We start from the raw sequence: 17,827 nt of genomic DNA on the forward strand, positions 1-17,827 counted from the left end.
GCTTCCCTTTGTGAAAACAAATATTGACGCTGAGACATTTATTGTAATGTAACGGTAGATGGCGTGATGTTAATGCCAAATAATGTTCTGAGCGCGTGTGAAGTAAATTTCATATTTCGCTCTCCGACAGAGGGCATAATATTGCCTTAGGTCTGTCGCTCACACTTGTGTCTAAAAGAAACCAATGGGGATAGAATGCCCCCCAGCGGTTCGTTAGCTGCACGATCAAGACTTTGGGAAATCAAAACTTTGCTCCACGGGGTTATTTGCACGACACGCCGTGGCTTCAAGACCTAAAACGAGTCAAGAAGATTGAAGACCGACGGTCATGCGGTCACTTCATCCAGAAGACTGACAGCGAGTAAGAGCCTGTTGCCACACAAAGCTCATTATTGGAGAACTGCGGTCCTGTTTTCCCCTGACATCGAGCGTACTACCAGTGACACCAGCCTGGCGGTAGAACAATGGGGACACTGGTTACATCACCGAGGATGGCATCTGTCAATGAGGCAGTCCTGAGCCTCCCGGGGTGAGTTTAGAAGCATCATATGCACCTCACTTTCACACACTCCCACGCCAGTGGGAAAATCACTCCAAAAGCGTGCCACTTTTATTAGCTGACGGAGTACACCCCAGCGTATTTGCAGTGCTATCGTTCGTTATTTTCACTTTTAGTTATACCCTTGTCTGCTAGCGAAACATAATAGTCAAATGTGCCAAAATGGAAAATGAACCGCAATTGTCTTAGATTCTTGGCTCGTCATCAAGAGGAAACACTAAGGCGGCAGGCGTTAATAATCGTACCAGCAATGTAAATTTAATTTTGGAAATTATGCAAAGCAGTAACCTGTGTCAGGTTTGGTCATGGGGTAAATAAAGAGCTCGCTTCCATTTCCACGAAACGTGACTGAATGCTTTAATGTTTTGGATTCTGCGGCGCGAATGAGGTTGTTGAGGAAGCAAACGGAGATTTTTGCGGCTCAAGTAACTCAAAGAGCATCAACTTCAACGTTTTGCTTCATTTAAATATATGATTCGGTTATTAGTTACTGTTTCAAAATTGATTTTGCTACCAGTGTTGCGGAAAGACCGAGAAATTTGAAATAATCAAATGCGCAACTTTTTTGGGAGGGAATGATTAATGCAACGAAAGCTAGATGTTTGCTATCATAACGAACGCCGTGTAATAATTATAGATTAAATTGTTTCCCTGTGTTTATAATAATTTTGCCTGGAGTTTTTGTATACACTCTATTACACAATGTGCAATGTAAGGAGACGTGCATTGTGTAATCAAACATATTCTTAAAACATCTGCGTTTAGGACAAACGTCAGGCTATTCTAGTTTAAGAAAATACTACAAATTCGATTATAAATGTAAAGGAACGTCCCATAATCAATTGTTTAATTTGTGGGTCCTTCAGACTTCTAGACGTAACCAACACGCTTACAGAAACAGATAAATGATTCGGAGAACTGAACTGCTGGAAGTATATTTTGACCACTACAACTTAATAAATCACACGGTTTTGTTCAAGTAAAACTCTCAATTTAATATAAGTTATTACATTTTCATTTTAAAATGCATAAAAATTCCTATAAAAGTCCTGTAAAAGGCCTACCAAACCAGTTTTTGCTACGGTGAAGCCAGAATCACAAAAAGATCATTATTATTGTTTTTGTTATTGCTATTACAGCTGCTGCAGTTATTGTAGTAAAACATTATATTCTATTGGCACTAAAGTAAAGTAATGCAATTGTTATTTCACGATAGCATACATTTTGGGATGAGTACATTTTAGATGTCTAAGACTGTTTTAAATGTCTCAGATGTAGATTCATGATGGCTACCTGGAAGATTTCTCAACCTCCAGATCATTAAACACAAGAGGGTATGTTTACTTGTGATCTTGCATTATTTTGTATGTTTAATGGTGAGCTGAGCGCACGTCATAATATCATGTCTGTACAGCATCGCTAATGTTGAAGTTTCAGTCTGAAGTGCTATGGAGAGGGGCGACCGTGGCAGAGATGGGAGGAGAATGAAGATGCGGCGAGACAGTGCCGTAATGAAGACGCGACCCTCAAAGTGCTTCAAGGTAGAGAGATGCTCAGTCACCGCTCTGGTGGACTAATGGGTTAAATAAATGGTCGCTAATCAATAAGTGAAGAGAAGACCTACGGAACGCTCGTCGCAGTCAGAGAAAGAAAACTTTCTCCCTTTTCCTTCTTTTTCAAAACCTTTTTTTTTCAGTTTTCTCATTTCCAACTGTCTGTCGTAGATAATGAAGGAAAGATAGTGAGAAGTATCTGGAAGGCTGGATTATTTGCAGGTGATTCTACCAAGTTGACATGTTTTACTTTTTCGTTTTAATGTAAAGTATGCAATGAATATAACTATAGTAAATGATCATAAATACATTCATTGCGATCATAAATGCATACATTTTTGCTCCAATGGATGAGTAAATATTATTAATATAATGCACCGATATAATTCTTAGTATTGTTGAATACAGTAAAATTTGTCTGTCGTAATTTATGTGGTGCTTCACCATACATATTTTTTAAATCTCACAGAAGATGCTGTTGGGTAATAGCATGGAAGGAAACATGCCAGCGTCCCTGCTTGGTGAGTAAAAATAAACCAGCACCTGTAATTGGTATTTAATCGATCAGAATCTAAAATTGAGTGCTGCCACTTTTTTTCACTCCGATGCGAAAATCGAAAACGGATCTCTGATTTTTGTAGCCTGTGTTATTTAAAACATAATTTCAATATCTTGCAGTTTGTTTAGCTAAATTTAATAATGGATATTTAAGCAATTTTTGCGCTTCTTCTTTAATTAAATATATTCATTAGTTTAATTGATTTAAATGATCATTTTAATAGATTTAAAATTAAAAATAGGCCTGTGTGTTAACCATTACTTTTTAAAATACTTTCCTAACCGTGTTTTACACTGGTCTGAATTTACGCCGCTTTTACGGTTTGCATTATTATTAAAATGTATTGTATGTTGTGTGTTCGGTACAGTATAGCCTACATTTTTATTTTAATATAATATGTATTAAGCACTTCGTTAAAAATTAATATCGCAGTAGCGCTATATAATTAGTGCAGCTTCAAACAGGTGGAAAACAGCAAACGCCGTGCGATTCTTCTCCTTGTTGACATAATGTTTTCCCCCAGATTTGCCCCAAAAGTCGGTGTGTGAAGGATGTCACCAGTTGATCCGTGATAAATACCTGCTCCGCGTAAGTGACGGCTTCTGGCACGAACAATGCGTCAATTGTGCGGCTTGCAGGGAGCCCCTGAAAAACAGCTGCTTTCTGCGGGACAACAAACTTTACTGCAAGCGCGACTACGAGAAGTAAGTGTCCGTCTGTTCGCTTCTTACTGTGAGAAATACAATGTAGGCCTATTGCGTAAAGAAAACATATTTAAAGTGTTACATATAGGCCTATTTAATGTTTATCGTTATATAAGGGAACGGCTCCAATGTCAATTAATAAAGAAATAAAATTCAAGACACGAATCCTACGGTTTAAGACTACAAAACGCTGAGCTGTGCGGCAGGTAATTAACGAAGCACGATCACAATATGCCGTATGCACCCTCCTATATATTTCAGCTGTTTGACATATTTCTTCAGATTCTTGCCAGAGAGCTGTCTGTTACGATCGGGCGCGTTTCCCTTCTTGCTTTGCGCCTTCTCGGGAGCGCTCCAGACAGAGCAAAGGTTGCGGACGGGACTGCTGGCTCCCGAAATTGACAAGTCACTAATCCCTATTGTTCTTTTAAAGAGGTGGCACCACATGAGCAGTCCTGGGAAGGGACATAAGCATCGACTCTCTAAATTCCATCAGCTATGCTCGGTCTGTGAGGTTCAGAACCTGGAGTAAAACAGTGCAATGGTGCGGTAGTTAAAATAACTCGCGATGTATTTATACCATTCGGGAAAATGTTCTTTGAAATTAAAAGTTTCCTTCCTTATCTTTATATACAAATAAATCAGTTGTATTGATATGACACTAGAAGTACGAAAATATCGGTTTTCATATTTTGTCGTGACTGATATTATTGCACGTGCCTAGCAAAGGGCCTTGTGTTTAGCATTGTACCTGCACTGACTGATCTCTCTGTCAGTGTTTATTGCACACAGCACAGGAGATTGATAGGTTTTCCATAAAGCATATATTGCTTTCGTAGTCACTTTACATACCGTTGTGCATTTAGAGTCCCATTCACAGAAAGTATACTTCAATTAATTCAAACACCTTTTTCCAGGGGCGGAAAACTGAGGAGAAAAAGTTTTCCCACTTTCCTGCTATGAGACAGCACCTGTCCCAGCTCCGTGGCAATCTCGCCCGTCAACAATTCAAGAGCTGCTCTTTCCGGCGTGTCCTTGACAAGGCCTGCGACGTGTGTGTGTGCGCGTGTGCGCCTGCGTTCTCGTGCATGTGTGGTGAGCCGAGGGCCGTGTGTGTGTGTATGTGTGTGTTGTGGTCCAAGGGACTTGGCAGAGCCGCCACAGTCAGAGCAACCGGGAAGACAAGGTGACTGCGGGAAGGAGGGCCACAGTGGTCCCAGGAATGTGCGAACAGTGCCACAGGCAGGGAGAGATCTGGCGGAGAGCTCAACTGACACGTTGTCAAGATGTGTTAAATTAGCGGAGTCCGCCGGGCGTGGCAACGGCAAGCTGGGGACGGCATATGGCCGCGTCAGCGTGGCACCCGGCTCCCCTCGCGCCGAGAGTGCAGTGCAGAGGCGAGACAATGCGCGGCCCACGGACCCGGCTCCCATTATTTCTGTATGATTTGGAGGCCGCCTCTGCCAAACGGTACACCTGGAAACAGGCCGCTCTGGGATGCAGCCGGCTTCCAGCTTTGGGTAAATCCGGGATGGTTTACTGTCTCCCTTTTATCAGACAGTCATGTCGGCTCCGCCGGCCGCACAGTGATCCGTACGACGGTTCATGAATAACTATAGAAGGGCAGCCGACGTCGGCAAGGGGCTGGTTTTTCTGCTGCCGACTTGGGCATCTTCGTCGGGGCAGGGCAGCGAGAGCGCGCCATATGTTCTGGGCGCTGGCGGACCGCTGCTTTTGACGAGGCTCCGGTGTGCGGGCAGAGCTGTGGCATCTGGATCGGGCCGGCGGACGGCGGTGGGACTCTGCCCATCCAACCGTGAGTTATCTGACCTAACCAATTAGTCGCGCGCCCACTGCCAAAGCCACCTGGCCAGTGCCACATCGTCAGTCTTCCTCTCGCCTCAGCCCTGTTTTTTTTTTTGATGGGGTCGACGGTTCACCCCGCTGCCCTGGCACCTCTGGCCGAGATGGCACCCGGCCTCCTCCCCTGGCCTACAGCTGCCTCCCCAGAGCTGAGTTCCGACCGTGAGTACAGCTTGTTTACAGCAGCCAATACAGTGCACCCATATCTGCACTGCTCAACCCGTGACAGCCAGTGTACCTGCATGCTAGATGGGTCAATTATGCACCTTCCGGTAATTTAGTCCGAACCGTCATAAACCCACCGGCCTGGCAGTCACCCTTCACAACTCGTCAGAGGGAAGCTTTAAATCGTAAAAGGAAACCCTTGATCGCTGCTCTTTCATTCTTCTCATGTGGGAAAGAACTTGAATTTTTTCCATGTTTGTAGAAGAAGGTCGTACTCAAAGGTCCAAGAGCAGTGACCTTTGGATACATTTGAAAAACCTGTCCACTGCTTAGACCTGCCTCCCCACTGCCCCCTAGCTTTTTACTGGGGATTTGACTTGGGGTCCAGCGATATGCAATAAGAAATAGCACAGCTTTCTTTACCGTTTACTGTGACTGTGGGCCAAATGTACACAGCGATTAGCAACTTCCAAATGTTTCAGCTGCTGGAGTTACAGCCTCAATAAAGTTTAACTTGCATCCAGCGCCACTGGAAGAACAGCCGTGAGTGAGAAACCATTCACACTGATTTCACCTTAATATCTAGCCCCTAATGGGTCTTATTTAGATTCACCATGTCCGTTTGTTTTTAGGCAATGAAAATTTGTCCCAACCCATTACGTCACAACCCATTGGCTTGTTTTATAAAATAATAAACATTTGTGGGTGAAATAGTTATTCCTGACAGCTTCAGATGTCTTCCAGATCTTTCCTCGGGCTGATCATTGGGGACTGGAGGGTGTAAACCTGGCAGAGACGTGAACGCGAGACTCCCGGGGGTGGGTCGTGGCTCGGCCAGCCTCTCCTGAGAACCGGCATGCCGCGGACCCTCCCATGCAGATCGCTCCGGTCAGTCCGTCTGTCTGGCTCACATCAGCCGTTCGCAGCGTTCTAATTGGTCTCCTTGGCGACTCTACAGCAACACTAATAAGTCACAACAATGCTGCTCCTTGGGAAGATGCACCTTGCTATCCCCCGTGAGTCTCCAGCGGTGCCTCCGTAATGTTTACCCTACACAGAGCAGTTATTGGGATCTTTAGATGGATGTTTATTACGCAATAAAAAAAAAACTTGGGGGGGGGGTGGTTATTTGTTTGATCCACAGACTGGATTTAGACTTGGATTAAAAAATAAATGCCTACAGAAAAACGCTTAAGTAGAACAAATACATGGTTTAATTTTTACTAGCTCAAACATTCAATAAAACGGCTTAATAGTTGTTTAACAGTTGTTTAACAGAGTAGATACACTGAAAACGTATTAGTGCCAGCGTGGTTGTGAACTGTGAGACAGAGGAGAAGGACAAGACGAGCGAAACAAACAAAAGAAGACAAACAAATATGAAACCATTGAGGAGAGGACAATGAACATGAGGGTATGTTCCCTCCTTTTGTTTTTGTTTAGTTAAGTAGAGTTAAGATAATACAGTGGATCAGCCTACCCCATGGGAAACCTAATTCTCCTCCGACTGGAGCCATGACACGCAGAGTTCTTTTCTCTCCGCTCCCCGGGATGGCAGCCCCATACACCGCAGCCAGAAATCACTCATAGTTTAGGGGACTTAGCCCAACTCTGGTTGCCAGGCGCTACAAACGTACTCTTGCCACTCTACGGGTGTGTAGCAGAGTCGGGTGGGACAGGAGGGGGAAGGGAGGGATGGGGGGGGGGGGTTTGGGGGGGGGGGGGCAGGTCGTCAACAAGGACCCCCTCTCCAGACAGTCCAAAGAAAGGGACGACTCAGCAACATTCCGGCTTTCCCCCGACGGACGAGCTTCCGAATGGGAACTGTGGAGTGGTGTGGGGGGAGGTGTGGGGGGCTCGGGTGGGATGTGGGGTAGGACGTGGTTTTGGGAAGTGCTTTGCCGGAATGTGGGTAGCCTGACACGGCGGTGTGGCGTGCGTGGTTAGGCTTCGTCAGAGGCTACTTCTTTGCACTCTTTTCATCACGCCTGTTGCTACAGAGATTACCACCCCATGGAAATGTTCTTTGTGCTCGATCCAAAGTTGCTAGATGTTTGAAAGTGTGTCACAGTCCGTGAGTAAGAGAGAGAGAGGTGTTTTTAAGAAGTGCCTTTTTCCTGTGCAGTCCAGGGTATAGAAACATATAATATGTGCTTTAAATGCTTCACGTTACTTTATTGCCATTATAATACACTAGATGTGCTTGGATTGCAACTCGAACTTGAGTCAAAAAAAGCTTAATGTTATATAGAGTTACATAGAGATTAATTGCTCCTGGATGTTATTTTGCTAAATTGCTAAGAATATGCTTTTATACAATGTGAATTACCTGCCTCAAAGTTTTTGACTGTCTACAGCATTATTTTTCCAAAAGGAATTTAGATATCTTGTCTAAGGGTATAACAGTAGGCTCCTATCAAGAGTACAGGGTTGGAGTACTTTGGCCTTCTGACTTGGCTCAGTCGGCTGTCCACATTTGACTTTTTCACCTGTCTGTGCTTGTTTACTCTCCCGCGGACACGGGCCATAACCTCGGCGGCTACCTGAGCCGGTATCTCTGTGGTGAGCCTATTGTCTGGACCTCGCATATTTAGAAGAAAACCCCAGTGGACCCGGCGGGAGCAGACCTGAATGGAAGCCTCCGGCTGACTAGTATCCCGCTAACTCCCGCCACCTCTCTCTCTCCGTCTCTCTGACGCTGTCCCTCTCTCCCAGCCTGTTTGCAGCTCGCTGCGGAGGCTGCTCGGGGGCCATTGGGCCGTCGGAGCTGGTCATGCGGGCCCGCGAGTCTGTCTACCACCTGCGCTGCTTCTGCTGCTGCGTGTGCGCGCGCCGCCTGCGGAAAGGCGACCGGTGCGTGCTGAGAGATGGCCGGCTGCTCTGCGCCAGGGACTGCGGGGAGCCCGCCAGCCCAGCCACCTCCGACTCCGGTACGCGGCGGTAACCTCGCCGCGAGGGCCGTCACCGCGCAGGGGACACCTTCACGCCCCCCCGAAATCTGGGCTCATTCTTCTTGAAGGGGAAAGGAAAGGTGTAAATAATCCCACTCCCTTTAGCGCGCTGCCTAATGATGGGCTAGCATGTTGCCATGGTTTTAGCAACACCTTTTCTCACTATTGACCTAATGTCATCTCATTGGTTCTGTACCTGTCCTCAACACAATGGCAGTAAAGTTGAATCTAATCTAACCTAATTGTCCTAGGTAAAAGTGATGAGGAAGAGGACGGCCCTTTGAAGACGACCTGCGGAGGAAGCGGCGCTGAGGACGCCGACCCCAAACGCCCTAAACGCCCCAGGACGATCCTGACCACCCAGCAAAGACGGGCCTTCAAAGCCTCCTTTGAGGTCTCTTCCAAACCCTGCCGAAAGGTGGGTGAGAGCCAAAGACTTCAGTTGTACGACCCAGTCTGGGTGGGGGGGGGGGGGGGAGAGGAGATGGGGAGGCGGAACAGGGACATAGTTTGGGTAGGGGGCTGGAGATGGGTTTACAAAAACAGGAAAGGAAGGAGAGTAAAAGATTTCAGCTTTGGCACCAGGGAAACACGAGAAGATGAGATGGGGAAGGACAACAGCTGGCTGCTGCACCACCACATCAAGATTTGGGTGGATGTTCAGGCTGGGAAAGAAACAGAGCCCAGTTTGATATTATCTGCAATAAGGGATGGTTGAGGAGAATGAATAGGCTCATCACCTCCTGACCCAGCCCCGCCCAGGAGGCCCAAGCCCCACCCCACCTTACAATCAGATAAGCCAAAACGGCAAAGGCTTTCCCTACACACAGATTTTATTTATTTTTTTGCTGCTGAGTATTTTTACTGGGAGCCAGCATTTAAATAGCTGAATAATCAAACACAACAAGGCTGCTGGCAAAAGCGTGTTTGGATCGGGGCTCCCGGACTACAGGTACGCCACACAATGGTGCGCCACCATTTGCCAAGTTGAATCATGTGAAGGCAGATGGCTGGGCACAGGCCACACGCAGGCGCCGACAGTCACAGTGTCTCTCTGATCGCGAAGGTGCGGGAGACCTTGGCAGCAGAGACGGGGCTGAGTGTGCGAGTCGTGCAGGTCTGGTTCCAGAACCAAAGAGCTAAGGTACCAGCTTATCCTATTACCTTCATTCAAAAAAAATAACAAAAAAAAAACACAGGGACTATTTTATTGGTGCTAGTGAGACTGTAGCCTCTGCAGATCTTTCCAGTGCTTTCTATCACATTATAAGATTAAACTACAATTATGACACTTTCTGTGAATGCCATGTCTAATAAGAATCGATGAACACATTCACAACACATTATAATGCATTCATAAAGCATTATATATTTAGAAATCTATAAATATTTATAAAAAGGCATACATTATAGCCGTGTTTATTATGCATTATGAATGCTTCATGAAGTTCTCACCAATAATACACTATAGATGCCTTCATAATGCAGTACAAAGCATCCTTAATTCTTATACCGACCTTTAAAATGCATTATGAAGGTATCTATAGTGCATTATAGATGAGAGCTTCATTGGAGCTTATGAAGTATTATAATCAACACTACAGTGCCTTATGGCTGTTAGTAGAAGATGCTGTAATGTTTTATTTATTCTTATACTGACCATTATAATGCATTATTAAGGTAAGCATTATAGACGACAGCTTCAAGTAAAGCGTTACCATGATTTTTTTCCATTTAAATGTAAGGTTGGGCGATATGGCAAAATATTTTATCATGATTTTTTAAAATATCAGTTAATATCGATAATTATCTAAATTTAATTCAAGTCATTTACTTCAAGGCTCAATTTTTGCTTACATTTTCCTTAGAGTCCCTCTTAAACAGACTCAGAACATGAAAAAGGCCTTGCTATGCATTTGTTAGGCAGAGGTTGTCTGTTCTTATGACTACCATATGATTGGTTGGAATTCCATTTGTTTCTGTGATGTGATTGGCTGATGCATGCTATCAAGCAATGTTCCTTCTTGAGGACTTATTTCTGATTTTTTTTTTCATTTCAATTTCATATAATGACAAGTTGATATATCGTGTCTATCGCCCAGCCCTATTTAAATGCATAAATAACATAGTTTTGATGGCACTGCTTTCAAATGCTCTTCAAGCCCAAGATAAATGAAAAGAAAGGCATTAAAAATTAACAGTGGATTGATAATGGTATGTTTATTTCCCTGTGTAACTGGCTAGGAATCTGTGCCATTTTTTTCTGGACCATTCTGTTTGTCTGGCTGTTTCAGATGAAGAAGCTGGCAAGGAGACAGCAGCAGCAACAACAGCAGCAACAGCCTCAAGATCAGCACAACCCCCAAAGACAGCCAGGTATCGTCTACACAAGGCCCTTCCAGACAGAACATGTAACAGTGGCACTGAGGCCAAGTGGATTTCACTTTTTGTATTCTCTATAAGAACATGTATATACTGTAGTTATATCTGATTGAGACAGTACCATGTTGAACTGTCATAGTCAAACTAGAATCAGACTCTTAAATTACTCCTCCAAGGAAACTTATTTACCTGTCATTCATCCGCAGTATCTTTTATGTACTTATTTGATTTTTGTAGTAAAACCTGAATACTCTTTTTGGTTGTTTTTAAAATCTTGACCAAGCATGGGCGTCACCAGGATTTTTTCACACAGTTGCTATATAATTGGGTGGAGTTGCTAGTCATTTTTCAAAATAAACAGACTACAATCCACTGGTAAAAGTTGGCCAAGCAATAGAGATCACTTTTTTTGGAAACTATCTACTAATGTTAACCATTTAACCAGCAAGTCTATCCTTACAAGAAACACGGCATTTAGCTTTATAATAATAAACTTAGGGGTCGATTCTGCCATGCACCTAAGTCAAAAAAGCACGTACTTAAGTTTAATTCTCCCACCAACTTAAGTGCGGGGTGTAAGTGATAGATAGGCAATTTGGGCAATAAAAACACCAAAATATCGGTAAATAACCCTTTAGCGCATTTTCCACGGACATTTTTCACTCCACGCTTGGGAGGGCTGTGTAATTAGGTAAAGTTCCTCCACATGGCCAAACGCAAAACGGCAGATTTTAGGGAGCCGAACAGGTAACAAAGCGAAACTTTTGACATTTATTATAGGGATACATCTGGAAGTAAATTTACAATTCAAAACGCATTTGAATAATTAATTTAGCCTAATTATATACGGATTATATATGCATTATATCACACAATAGTACACATAAATATTTAAGTGTATACAAGTATATTACCATTATGCAGGATTCAAGGGACGTGCTGGAGCCGCGACGGTGAAAACGAGGTCCAAATATGTCTCGCTGCGACCTGCGGGAAGGTGTGGTTGGACATCCACCCCAGGCCATATTCAACACGGCCTACTGTACTTTGCGGCGCAAAAATGCCAAATTTCTTGTAAATTGTTTGGTTAATTATGCTTAAGGTTAGGATGCCCTACCATGCTCCCCCGTAATTCGAACCATGGAGTGTACTTACATACCATGAGTGACAGTAAACTTTTTCCTTTTCAATACATGAGAAAAACATGCTCTAAAATGACGATGAAAAGTGCAGTATAGATATAGAAACCAGTAACAGCTATTAGTATCCATATTTGTGCGCGTGGAGCAGAAATACGCCCTCGCGAGAGTGGTTTTCCGGTAGCGGATGCCGGTCTGAGTGCTCGTGTCACACTCAGGTGGTTTTTGTGTGCGCGGGTTTTTAGACTAATAGTTCGGCGAGGTCTCTTCAGCTTACACGTCTGCTTCCACTTGAAGATGTGTTGGACATAGGTGTGGCTTTTCCCGCTACGAAGGGCCGGTTTGGATGTCTAAGTCCGCCTTCCCGCATGTCGCAACCAGAGGCTTCTCGATGAGCGTGTGTCGCTCAACAGATACATAATTACACCGCCAAAATTGTGTTGCATTTATTGTCTTCCCCCCTTGTGAGATTGTTAAATCGTGGAATTGAAATGGAAAAAACAATAATTTAACAAAGTATACATTTTTGAATCCTGTTTATATTTGTGTTGATTTGAACTTCCCGTACACAGATTTGGAAAAATGTCGAGCCGCTACGCTTTTCACTTTTCATGCATTTTTCCTTCTAGTCAGTGTCTATACTACTTTTTATTGTTTTTAGTCTTGTAAGGTACGAATAAACATAATGGAGGTAAGTGAAATTTGTACCGTCATCCTTGCTATGGCATTATGCCAGAAGTTTAAATTAGCCTTTACACCCGACAAAATGAATTAAATAATAGAAATAGTGATACTAATGGCCAATAATGTAATTATATGCTTTATAGATAATAATAAAAATAATACATTCATAAATTGCATCATAAACATCTCCAATGAGTTTTAGGAGAAGTGTCTAATAAACGCATTAACCAAACGTCCGAACGTATCAAATTCGCTAACTTGTCGATTGCCGAGAGTCAGGAATAGTGATGGCCAAAATGACGCTTCATGAACCATTTGCTGTATTTTCTGACCCCACTAAATGGTGCTCTTGGTTTACTTTAGTGCATGTTTTGAGTCCTTTTTTGTACAGAGAGCACCATCTAGTGGTGTACAACATGTACGATCGCCCGTGCGCGCCTGCACACACTCACACCCATATATACATTGTAGATATTTTCCATAATGAAAAACTAGGAAAGCTTTGCAGTTGCTAGGCTGAATATTGGGTTCACTATAGCTACTTCCTGGTGCACTGTGACTGGGACAATCGTGCAGGTCTGAGTCATGTCTAAAAATAACACACACTAGCAGAAATAAAAATATGAAGAAAAATATGAAAAACGATATATGAATAGATAATGGATATATGGATAATCCGCTTAATAGCTGGCGTTAAAACTTATTCACAATGGTGCTAATTAGCAGTGTTGACTATTTATTTTTTTAAGTCTCTGGAAAACAATTGATCAGCAGGCCGATTTAATTGTGATTTTAAACAATCTCGTGAGCTTTCTAAAGCAGTGGTTCACAAACATTTTACACCATGTACCATATCACGGTAAGCTGCGTACCACCTTTATGACCGATGTTTACCTACCTTTGCATACCATTCAGGGAGTTAAAAAGATAATTGTATTGTGTTTCTTTAAGCTGTGTTGGAGGCTGGAAGGATGAACTGGAAGCCAAATTATACACTATACAACAAAACTGAGTACCCTCCTGACCAGTATCTCTAAAATGGTAAATGATTACAGACTGTATCATCTTTCAATAATTGTATCATTTTTAAGTTAGTGTAGGATATTTCATTTAATGTATAGATAAACTAGGGTAGATAAACTAAATTGAAAATAAGGACCTCAAAATACAATGCAACAAAACTAAGTACACCTTTGAGCACTGCAACAAAATTCAATGCACTTGTGATTTCCAGGTAACAATATTTCCATGAACAAGGTTATAAAATAACCTGCAAACATCTTAAATGTCATGATTTTCACATGGGTTGTGTCTAATGCAACCAAATGAAACCAGATGAAGCCATAATAAATAAATTTGGATCAGCATGTTTGGACGTGGCCAGGATTATGACAGTGACTGCATTGTACTGACAGTGAAACATGGAGGTGGGATTGTTCTGGTATGGGGCTGCATGAGTGCAAAAGGGGTAGGGAAGATGACATTTATAGATGTCACCCTGAATGCATGTTTGTATATCAAAATATTGAATGAAAACTGAATGAGAAGCTCAGCAGAAGAGGAACTTTTCAACATGACTAAGACCCAAAACACACTGCAAAAATCACACAATAGTTTAAAAAAATAAAAAAATTAAAAAACAACAAAAGAGTGGAAACTTTGAACTGGCCAAGTATGTCTCCTGACTTGAATCCAGCAGAACAGAAAGTGGAAGGTAGGGCAAGAAATCCCCTCCAGCAAAGAACAGCTGAGAAGAATGATCTGTAATGAATGGCAGTCTCTCCATAGATTTGTGCAGGACCAGCATCATCAGTGCCCAGAAGGATCGAATCAGTCATCAAAAATATGTTTGGCTATGAATGAATAAAATGATAATTGCACAAGATTTCTAATTTATTACCATTTTAGAGATGTTGGCCAAGAGTGGTGCTCAGGTTTGCTGTACATTGCAAATCTTCACGTTGTCTTGCCCTGTGTGTAGCCTAAGCCTACTTCCCTGACAAAATAAAATAATAGTCTGCTTTTTGTAAGATCAATAGATTGGAATTTTTCCTTTTTGATACTTAATGTACTTTTTACTTGAGTAATATTTTACTTTTACTTGAGCAGAATTTTGGTGTGGTATCTGTACTTTTATTTAAGTATAAAAATTGAGTTTCACTTTAATTTTAGTGTTTTTATACTTTTAGGGTTAGAGGGCAGGGTTTTGTCTTATATGGTAATGGTCCTCCTGTGGGTTGATGGACCCCCACACCCACACCCACACCCACCCCAAGGCCTTTTTGATTATCATTCCCCTTTCAGTGTAGCAACTGCACTCTGGCTGACACATGTGTTGTGGCATCTTCTCTAGCGCCCCCCTGTGGAAGCCTGAACCCCAGCATGGACAGCCTGACCTCGTACTCCAGCCTGCAGCAGCAGCAGATCATTGCTCTGGAGCAGCAGGCCTATAAAGTGGACCCCTTTCGACAAGGCCTCACTCCCCCCCAGATGCCTGGGGACCACATGCACCCCTTTGGTAATTAGCCACCCTCACCGTGTCTTACGTCACATTCACTAGCTTTATCTCTCATCCCCAGTCTTACTAAACACTGAGTATTTTTATGCATGTTTAATGTGTAACTTTTTACATTTTACATATAAAAATGCAGGTATTAAATTCTGATAAATAAACAGTTGACAAATTCTCCCCTCCACAGGAAGTGAATACCACTGCTTGGATGCTGACTCCCTCTGTCACCTTGGCGACTGCCTGTCCCCCCACGACCCCTCCTTTCTCAACCCCATCGACCGCCTCTGCTCCATGCAGGACTCCTACTTTGCATCCTGAGTGCCCCAGGGCAGGTGGCCAGTGTCCCATGGGGGAAGAGAGTGCACCTCTCTCGGGCCAAGCTTCGGAGGTATCAGGCTGAAAAACATTTCCCTCTGTTGTACGGAACAGAAAAGACTCATCAGGGGCTCGCGGACGGCGACCACCGGGGAGGGTCAACCCACGTGAAAACCCATGAAACCAGACTGAAAGGATCTCGCACTGTTTCCACAACAGACGTTTTGGCGAAGCCCCCAGTATGCGATTTAGAAACGTTTCACCCAGCGCTGGAGGGAAACACGGCATATGCTGTAAATAACTCCTCTGTATTTATAAACATTGTATGACATTAGCTATAGGCAGGTTTGGGGCAGTTGGATCATTAAATCACAGGTAGTACTGGTAGTTTAGGGTAACGCCTCCCAGCCTTTTGATGACCGTGGACCAGTAAAACTTGTAAATATGGGTAAGGAGGGGGGGGGGGGGGTACTGGTTGTAAAACTTTTTGACCAGCGGGCAGGATGGGTGTCAAGCGATGGACCAGATAAATTTAGCTGTTCTCATTTTTTTTTCAGATGCCATCAGAATGTTTGAACATCAGGAGTCGTAAAAATGGCTTGGGTTGAAAATATATTGATTGTTTTGGGAAATAAACCCATCACACCCGCAAACCCCCAGCATTCTGCGGGCCGGTGGAATTGGGGATTTAATGAGCGTCAGTCTCGACTGGGCTGGAAAGCCGCAGAAAAGCTGGGGAGCTGGACCATGTGCCCTTTGGAATCCCCCCCCCCCCCCCCCCCCCCCCGGTATGTAGAGAGTCAGGTAGCATCCCACAGAGTCACCTGAGAGCAGGGAGAGCGTGGTGCTGGTCACAGTTGGAGGGGCAGCGGCCAGCCCTGGAGGGTGGGGGGGGGGGCGGGGCTCTCAGTGCAGGTAATCTAACGCCAGGCTGGTAATGTGCAGGTTAGCCACACGTGACGGAGCGCAGAAAACGGAGATACCAGCACGGGTTCGGTCCAAGGTCAGGAGCCCAATCTGAGCATTTTACTCTGCATGCGACTCCCCCACGTTGGCCCAGAGCAGGCGACTCTTACTGACTCACACTGTCACCTTCCAGTGTCGTTGAAAATATTCTTTTTTTTATGATCACTAGTAGAACGTCGAAACGTTTGTTACATATGTTCAGCTCACGTTCCAATAAAATTTATCTAATGGAAATCTGGCTCAAGAAATGTGTTACTATCATAATTTTCAATCCATCTTGGATACCTGCTTACCCAGTACAGGGCTGGTGGTGGCCCAGAGCCCCAGGGCCAAGGCAGTAAACGCCCAGTGAGATGGCCAGTCGATCGCCGGACAAACACACTCAAGCATTATGTCCGTCCATCATTCATCCACCTTATAACTGCTTGTGTGAGTCATGGGGTGGGGGGGAGCACAGGACATAAGACTGGGGATGCCAGCCCATCTCAGATCAAATACACTCACATTATATTTAAGTATGATTAGGGTAATATAACATAATTCCTATCATCAAAGTAGTTTCTGCAGTCAGGGAGGCATCCTCGGTTCAAGGGTCAAAGTTGACCATTTCTTTGATGTCAAAAGAGATGGGTAATGATCACATCCCTCCTGTGATCATGACGGGTAAAACTCTGCGGCTTGCTATCAAAGGACATACCTGCATTTTTTTTTTTTTTACCTTTTTTCCCTTTGCAGAGACCACCCAGGCTAGCCTCTGCATCTCCGCTGGAATGCACTCGTAATACCGGGGTTCAGAAATCAGGACTAGAAGCTATGGCAGAGTAACTGCCCGGTATGACACGCAGATATGAGGGTCCGCAATAAGCCAATGGGCGCTCTCTGCCCTGGATGTGAACTTTTCGTTTCATCTCGCGTTTCTCAGCATGCAACCGGACCTTTAAAGGTAAAGTCCGCGATTCGTCGGTCAGGAGCAATCTGATCATCTGTCATTTGCGGGCGTTGCAAGCCCAGGTCGCCGTAGAGCGGTTGGATGAACCCGAAACACTCAAATGCACAATGGATTTAACAAATTCACTGAAATGCTAGTGCCATTAATCGAATGTCAAACTGGTGTATATGTGCATATATGCGACACAAAAATAATCCAAGGTCAATGTAGAAGACGGACATCTTTCTCCCCGGAGTTTCCGTCCATCACACGCGCAGGGGCGGCTGCCGGGCACCGGCTGGCACGCGTTCAAACGCTTTCGGCGGCCGCCCTACAGCCGCTGTTTCAGCCGCTGTTTTGCGCTGCCTGCCCCGGAAAGCTGACCGGCTTTAGAGATTTCATCGAGGGAAAATGCGCGGAAACAGGGAAGGAGTCTGGATCGCAATAAACCAATAGTGCGCCGGCACAGCGGGCAGCAATAACATCATTATTATTCTGAAAATAACCAAAGAGCACCCCGTCTGTTGATCGGTAATTTATTGCGCTT

At 44.1% G+C, this 17,827-nt stretch overlaps 1 protein-coding gene across 3 annotated transcripts; it reads left to right on the top strand.

Moving 5' to 3' along the window:
- Positions 1-232: 232 nt before the first annotated feature.
- lmx1a (LIM homeobox transcription factor 1, alpha) lies at positions 233-16,159 on the top strand. Of its 3 annotated transcripts, XM_023804488.2 has the most exons (12): positions 233-529; positions 1,832-1,893; positions 1,997-2,100; positions 2,284-2,334; positions 2,582-2,633; positions 3,195-3,375; positions 8,119-8,333; positions 8,606-8,772; positions 9,421-9,498; positions 10,649-10,730; positions 14,913-15,077; positions 15,259-16,159. In XM_023804488.2, exons 5-12 carry the CDS (start codon positions 2,585-2,587, stop codon positions 15,387-15,389), a joined length of 1,068 nt encoding a protein of 355 aa, XP_023660256.2. In that variant the 5' UTR covers positions 233-529; positions 1,832-1,893; positions 1,997-2,100; positions 2,284-2,334; positions 2,582-2,584; the 3' UTR covers positions 15,390-16,159. The 3 variants fall into 3 exon arrangements, with proteins under 3 accessions (XP_023660256.2, XP_023660255.2, XP_023660254.2); XM_023804487.2 differs by lacking the exon at positions 2,284-2,334 and having other exon boundaries at positions 1,974-2,100; XM_023804486.2 differs by lacking the exon at positions 2,284-2,334.
- Positions 16,160-17,827: the final 1,668 nt, after the last annotated feature.

This window comes from Paramormyrops kingsleyae, chromosome 15, assembly GCF_048594095.1.
Source record: "Paramormyrops kingsleyae isolate MSU_618 chromosome 15, PKINGS_0.4, whole genome shotgun sequence".
Taxonomy (NCBI): Eukaryota; Metazoa; Chordata; class Actinopteri; order Osteoglossiformes; family Mormyridae; genus Paramormyrops; species Paramormyrops kingsleyae.

Coding starts and splice junctions, on each gene's coding strand:
- lmx1a (XM_023804487.2), top strand. CDS start 2,008: ATGGAGAGGGGCGACCGTGGCAGAGATGGGAGGAGAATGAAGATGCGG. Junction 2,101..2,581: donor GACCCTCAAAGTGCTTCAAG/GTAGAGAGATGC, acceptor TAAATCTCACAG/AAGATGCTGTTGGGTAATAG. Junction 10,731..14,912: donor CAACCCCCAAAGACAGCCAG/GTATCGTCTACA, acceptor CATCTTCTCTAG/CGCCCCCCTGTGGAAGCCTG.